At 30.6% G+C, this 7,662-nt stretch overlaps 1 protein-coding gene across 3 annotated transcripts in view; it reads right to left on the bottom strand.

The window, feature by feature from the left end:
* The window catches only part of LOC104811083 (putative ABC transporter B family member 8), an 11,908-nt gene extending 4,867 nt beyond the window's left edge, over positions 1-7,041 (bottom strand). Inside the window, exons 1-3 of one of the 3 annotated variants that reach the window (XM_010537654.2) lie at positions 5,957-7,041; positions 830-5,690; positions 329-383 (exon numbers count right to left, since the gene is read on the bottom strand). In XM_010537654.2, the coding sequence (XP_010535956.1) occupies positions 329-383; positions 830-1,066 (292 nt within the window). In that variant the 5' untranslated portion in view covers positions 1,067-5,690; positions 5,957-7,041. Of the gene's footprint in view, positions 1-328; positions 384-829 lie in introns of all 3 variants that reach the window. The other 2 variants (XM_010537655.2, XM_010537651.2) reach the window with 2 other exon arrangements.
* Between the last annotated feature and the right edge of the window lie 621 nt (positions 7,042-7,662).

Genomic DNA, 7,662 nt, shown 5'->3' with positions numbered 1-7,662 from the left:
ATATATATATATATATATATATATATATTGTTGGAACTCGGTCTCTAGCTCGAAGGGCAAAACAAAAGCGTGTTTTGTAGTAAGTTTTCTCATTTTGAATTAGGACATCTTTTAGGGCTGTTGTTTTTGTGGGTATCATGGAATCATTTCCAGATACAGAAACTAGGGTTTTTATATATATATTTTTCCAAAACATTTTCCATAAGCATGTCGTTTTGAGTATAAAATCTTGGAAATAACAAAAATATATTGTAATGGCTAGCTAAAACATTGAGGGAAAAAAAAAGATTCATCAAAAGAAGAAAGAATATTATTATTTTTAGATTACCCATAAATGCCACCGCCAAGACCGCCAATCCCAAGTATACAAAGTATAAACTGCACTGTTTACAAACAAAACCAAACAGCTGATCAAATATATATTTCATGAGATCGATCTTATAGTTAATAGTACAACGATGATAATCAAATATTTCATAGTTATAATATTTCATGAACTATGTGTCTTCTATTCGGGACAACACTAAAACACAATAAAATACGAAAAAAAAGTTTTTTTTTCATGGGATTTTTTTTTTGATAAAATGTGATTGTTTATTAATATATAGTTTCCAAAACTGTTACACGTCTAATGACCGATAAAGCACTCGAAAACAAGGAAATCTCATGCCTAAAAGATATCAAATGATAGACAAACAAAACCCAAAATCAGCAGCAACAAGAATCATATACTCATTCTCAAATGTTCAGTTAAAAAATACCAATCCTCCAGTCATGGGATTTGCTTGCAAAGGGCCAAGGAATATGGAATTGAACGGAATATACTAACCTTTTCAACCTCATTCATGAAATTAATCTCGTGCGGATTGTGCTGACCGTAGCCCAAGCTGTTCATAATCCTGCTTGCAAACACTAGCAAAACATTCGTAGACATTCCATCTCCAATAGCTCCAATGGTCCCAAGAAACATCAGAACGATATCGACCCGGTCCGCGAATCGAAATATTAAAGATATACCCTTTTTTGGTTTAGGAGTCTCCGAATCGGTTTTCTGTAAGGAACCCATCTTTTTTTTTTTCTCTTTTTCTTGAGAGTTTTGCTCTTAGATTCAATGAGAAGAGAGAGAGGGTTTCATGATCTATATAAGTAGAGGAAGAGGAGAGTGATGGTTGTATTGCTTTGAATTTCCATTGAGCACCCAAAGTGCTAGTGACGAAGAAGCTTTTGCTTTTTGTTTTTCTCATGTGGTTTAACAATTTAATATAAACTATACATTTATCAAAAAAAATAAATTATTATAAACTAGCTTTTTCGGTGGGGTTATTACTATTTAAGTATCACTAAAATAAAATAAAAGGATAGCTATTTTTTCGGTGGGGTTATTACACCAGATCCCGGATGGCTATTTTAATAACTTACTCTTACATTTGCAAGTTTGGATAAGATAACTAAGAAAAAAAATGGAAAGGAATGCATCATAATCCATGTGTAATAAATTGTATAAGTAATGTAATCAATGTAATTGTTAGTAATAATTATTCGTGCTTCAACAATCAATGAGATGATTTGGAAAGGACGTTAACGATGACTACCACCGCTCTAAAAGGCTTTCTGGTTAAATAATTTTGACAATTTAATATTATTTTTCTGTAAAAAAAGGCTAAATTACTGTGTGATTAAAATTATAAATTATGTTGGGAGATAAGCATGCAACGGAAGTTGCTTTTCTCTAGGCAAGGCCAGCCTTTGCCATTTTGTCTCATTGTGTATCGCCAAATCTGTATATATATATACACACACATATATACAGGTTAAATATAATATTATACTATATAAAGGAGTGATATCGTGCAAAAAAAAGTTGTTTTTTATTAAAGGGCTGCCAATATAAACAAATATGCATCCGAATCAAAATAAATGGAACTGAATCCGATTTTTATAACCTTGTTTTCCATCTTTTATAACATGAAGCGAGAAACTTAATCAACTTCGATCACTCATGCATGTTCGTTATTTTAATCTCAAATTAATTTCCAAATACTAAATAAGAGGGGCATTCACCTGGATCTCTCGATATTCTGAGAGATGTAGTTGGGCTAAAGTTCCAGTAAACTTCTGAATTATAAAAAAAAAATACTAAATAGGATCAAGATTTCTAAAATATAGTTTGAAAACGTGCGTGGAATGCTGTACTATAATAAGAACTAATTTCTATTTGTTTATATTCGTGTGTATGTGTGTATATATATATATATAAATACAAATCATTGCTATTTGAACCACGTGATTCACGTTTATTTTTATAGGAATATGATTTATGGTAAGAGTGCATCTGAACAAGACCAAACAAAAAGTGGAGAGAAGTGGTTGAGCGGGAAGAACATGAAGGGACACGGAGAATCAAGTGCTTCGTGTCTCCAAATCTGTGCGAATACACGTTTGTTTGGTTTCCGTTAAAGCTTCAGTTAAACGCCATATTTAGAATCTTAATTTAATTTCTCAAATCATATTTCTCACGTGCGAATTAACAAAAATGTTTATCATCGTTAAATCATATTTTTTATGGAACGGATCGTTTCGATTTTATTTATGGAATCGATAATTTGAAAACAAAATAACAAAGTTGATTTGGGTTTAGAACAACTACATTTTTTTCCAACTGGGTCATCTTTAATCCGAATTACAATAAAACAACACTAAGATAAACCACCAAAGTTTTTTCTTAATATTTAAACAAAACTTTTTTGTTCTATATTTTCCTCACGTTTATTTGGCCATTTATTTTGGTCCTTTATAATTAATTTTGTTTAAAATTTTTAAATCTTCAAATGTAAATTATATGGTCCCATCGATATCATTAGAAAGATCTAAATAAGTCACGTCACCATAATTAGATAATAGAACCAGGCCAATTGAAAAATAACACATGATATCTATCAAATTTGATTAACGCGAGGGGGGATGAGATGATCTTCAATACACCCTTTTCTCGTTGGCATGCTAACCTCGTACCCGGATTTTGGCGGTAATTTATATTTCAATACTTTCTTTTGTTTTTCTTTTTAATTTGTAGTTTCTTGAACCACAAAATCTTTCAAACATGGAGAAAATTCGAGAATTGCTTCTTCGAATATTCTATAGCTGCTTATCAAAAGAATAATTTATGTTATAATTGAGAGGTTAGTAGAAACCATAATTTGTTAAATAATTTTTAGGGCAAATTGTTCATCTTGGTCGGACAAAATATCCAAAATACCCTTTTTTTGCTAAACCTACTTCTGCACATACCCTTATCCATATGTGACCATGTGACCAAAATAACTGTATGGTCACATGATGGTCACATTAGTTATAACGTTAAATTTATGGTGATCACACTAAATCATCATAATCACACCTTACGTATCACATTAATCATTTGGTGAAATTATAAAAAATTTAACGTTGTGACAAATGTGACTATCATGTGACCATACAATTAATTTGGTCATATGGTCACATTTGAAAGAAGGTACGTGCAGAAGTAGATTTAGCAAAAGGAGGATATTTTGGATAATACCCCTTTTAGTCGAGAGTTCTCGCATCGTATTCATCACAAAAATAAAAACCACTTTAAAGGTTAGTTTTTCATTTTGCTGATCCAATCACTATTTCACTTTAGTTTAAAAAATATTTATTTTATTTTACATTATGTATTTTGATTTTGATAATGTATTCCAAAAGATGGATCAACTTAATTAGTGCTTGATGACTTTTTTAATTCTGCTTTTACTTTCCATAAGACGACACTCTGAATTTACATATATGAGCTTTTGTCGTGGACAAGCAGAATGGAGAATCATCTTTTACATGCATGTCTTGACAAAAGTCAAACAATTCGTTCTGACGTTTATATATATATATATACCCATATATATACAATTACATATATACATACAAACAGAGACATACATACATACATATATATATATATATGCATATTGAGAATTTTTATGGCATTATTACTAAATAAATCGGTAAATATATATTTTTAGTTTGGCTAAAGCTAACATCATTAAGCCTCGATTAAGATGACCAGACAACTTTACCTCTTTAAATTTAAGCCTTACGTTGCTTGTTGATTTAGACAGCAATTCTAATTAAATATTAATTAATGCACCTAAATTAAGATATTTCACCATATCCAGACAAAGGGAATTACAGGAGTCGGTCATATTATGTGATTGGTGATACATGATAAACTATTTGTTTGTTCTCCTATATATAATTAAATAAAATTTAAATAAAAAGAGGATTTTTCCAAAAATGAATTAACAAAGGTTCTTATACACGAGCTTTTGCGATCCGTTCTATATCATATTTTAAAAATGATTTTTTTTTATCTATGTACTTTTTTGTAAGTAATTAGATTATTAAAGAAAATGCATAAACAAGAAAAATAGTGAATTTAAAAGTTTATGCAATATAAAATAAGCACAAATATTCAAAATTGTATATTATATGTCATAACTAGAAATGTCAAGATGAACTCGATTCGCGAGCTGGTTTTGTATCGGTTTATTTTTATAATTGAACTGGTTCGTTATATGAGTAAACCGATATTCTTAAAATTCGTTTGTAGACGAACCTAACGAATCAACTCGTTACAACCAAGTCAATAAGCCACGAATTGACTAGCAGTTGTGACATTTTTTTTAAAAAATTATCTATGTTTAATATTTTTATTTTTTACATATTCTATAGAAAAAGAATATTTAATTTTATTTTTTATTGGCCATACGTAAAACTTTTTTATATACTTCCATTAAAGTTTAATTGTTAAATTAAAACGATGACCGATAAATCACGAAAGAAATATATTTATAGTATTTCCACAGTAAGGAAATTGACAACACACCAAAGAAATCAAGAAAAAAGGAAATGTACCATGGAAACAACGCATTACACTTACTACATAAAATAGAACAGTACTAATTTGGTTGTGAAATTGTGATAGGCACCACCAATCTCTCACACACCGTATGTGGAAACTGAAACTGATGTACTCAACCAAAGCTTACAATTTTTATCTGTTAAAATGCTAATTGAACTGTAAAGTGTATGAACTAAGACCCAACAAAAGAGGACAAACCTCAAGCTCAAGGTAACAACCAAATGTTGTAAGAATGGAAAGAGAAGAACCACCGTTTCACTATAAGAAAATGTAAATAAGCAAAGAATCTAGCAAGCACTCAAATAACAAGGTCACAAGATAATGCCTATGTACCAACAAATCCATCATATCATAACCAAATAAGAAGACCATAGTCGAAATGATTTCTGATGAAATCATCCACAATGGAAGTGAACACCTCAAAAAACACTCACATGCAAAAGGGGCTATATGTTTAACCAAGAAGCTAAGTATATCACACAAGCAAACACAATGATCCGGAAAAGATCAAAAGCAGAATAGCTTGTCATGTTTTTCTATCAACCAAATCTTCAAACACATCTAAAAGAAATATCCTCAAAGAGACAATCAAACATATCTTACACATATAAATATAAAAAAGCACTTTTTAAACTTATAAAGGGCAACCCGGTGCACAAAGCATCCCAGTGGGCGAGGTTCCGGGGAAGGGTCCAACATTCGAACATGTGACCTCTAAGTCACAACGGAACACATTAACCGATGCGCCAAGGTCCCCCTTCGACATTTTACACATATAAGCATAAAAAAATGGCTGGATTCTAGGGTTTCTGTCCGGAATTGGTTTTTCATTTATTTTGGGTTTTTCTCTATTTATTGTTTGGTATTGCGAGTGTATGACTTTTGATTCAATAATAATTCGTGGAATTCTATCTAGATGGGACTATTAGAATCCATGTAGGATTTATAAAAAGCCGAATTCTTCTTCATGAATAAAATATCAGAAGAATTTTGATTAAAAAAAAAGTTGACGGAAGAACTTACCTAGTTCAAGGATCCCAGACCTCGTTCAGAAGAATTTTATAAACATAGGATGAGACTTGTACCTTTAAAAAAAAGGAAAAGTGATGTCAATCTAGGATGTGATCTAATCTCGTTTAATTTCCTAGATACAACTACCGCAAGTGTACGGGTCAATCGTAGTATTCTAGGGTCGATCACAGGGACACAGATGGATTCAACGATATCAATTACGGGTTCTACTCGGTTTTTGGTCGGGGTAATAAATTGGTTGGTGGTGACGGTGATTAAACTTAAATACAAATCAAGCAAATATAAACAGTGATTTTTAACACAATTTAATTAAGACATTGTAGGTGTCGGGATTTTACGGGTTATGTAAGGATCGCTTCTAAAAATATATTTCGGTAACTATGATCATAATTTAGGAAATTCAAGTGCACATTTGCAAATGATTATTCTCTCGAATATCACCTTATATTCTAGGAATTTCTTCTACCGACCTCTCGGTTCTTAATAGATTGAAATTCCTAAAAATCATTAAGTTCGCTATCACAATTTCCAGGCAATACAACCATCTCTCGATACGAAAATTACCCATTCGAATAAATGATTTCCGAATTCGAATTCCATATCTCTATGTGAATTTAAATTCTAATATCAACAACTCAATTGGCCAAAAAGAATTGCAGCATTAAAATCCATTTATTCGATCCAAATTATAAAATCGTAGTTTACCAAAATTTAATTAAACACGTACGATCCTTACAACCGTTCAACCCCTAACCTACAATGATAAAACTACTCACACATATAGAAATCACAACAACAAAAAATCCAAGAGAAATTCATAGTAAAATAGACAGGGAAAAGAAATTGCTCAATATTTTTGCAGCTCTTCTCTTCCGACTACGCGTGTTGCTCCAATTCTCCAAGGGAAAGCTCTGTGTTTTTCTTTTTCTGTCGAAAGCTTAGCTCTGTCTCCGAATACCCCTCTCTGCGTGTTATGCCTCTTTATTTAAAGACGAACAAGATGTGGCCGACGTTTTTGTTTTCGTCTGGGTACCGCATTTTAAGGGAAAGATGTCGGACATGTCTCACATAATTATTGCTTTACTTTTCACTACAAAACAAACTTTGTAGACAAATTGATTGCAACATCAATATATATATATATATATATAAATATATATATATATTATATTATCTATAGATATATAATACGTTTACATATATATACGCACACATATGTATTAATATATATATTATATACATGCATATATATATATTCTATATATACATATAATTATAATTCTATACTCTGCAAATATATACATATGTATTTTAAATATACCAAATTTTTAATAAAATTGTAATTTATGACTTAAAACTCTTTTTATTGATATAATTAGTATATATGTATCACCATTCAAAAAATTATCGACAAAATATATGTTTTACGTAGATATTTTTCCGATTTACGAATTCATAAACAAGTCGTATTTAAGTCGTAATAAATTATTTTTGACAGATAATAAAATAAACGTACACGTTTTTCGATATGTCAGATATTTATCTTTACACCGCAGAATTTTTTAGTTAAAATATGTTAGGGTATTTAGTACATTTTATATACAGGGTTAAATAGGTCATTTTACCACCATTGGAGTGTAAAATCTGATAGAAATTTTTTTTACAATTTCAGGGGTGTATCAATGATAGCCCTACGA

The sequence above is a fragment of the Tarenaya hassleriana genome, unplaced genomic scaffold (assembly GCF_000463585.1).
Source record: "Tarenaya hassleriana unplaced genomic scaffold, ASM46358v1 Cleome19, whole genome shotgun sequence".
NCBI lineage: Eukaryota > Viridiplantae > Streptophyta > Magnoliopsida > Brassicales > Cleomaceae > Tarenaya > Tarenaya hassleriana.
This window is presented reverse-complemented; position numbering and strand designations above follow the sequence as displayed.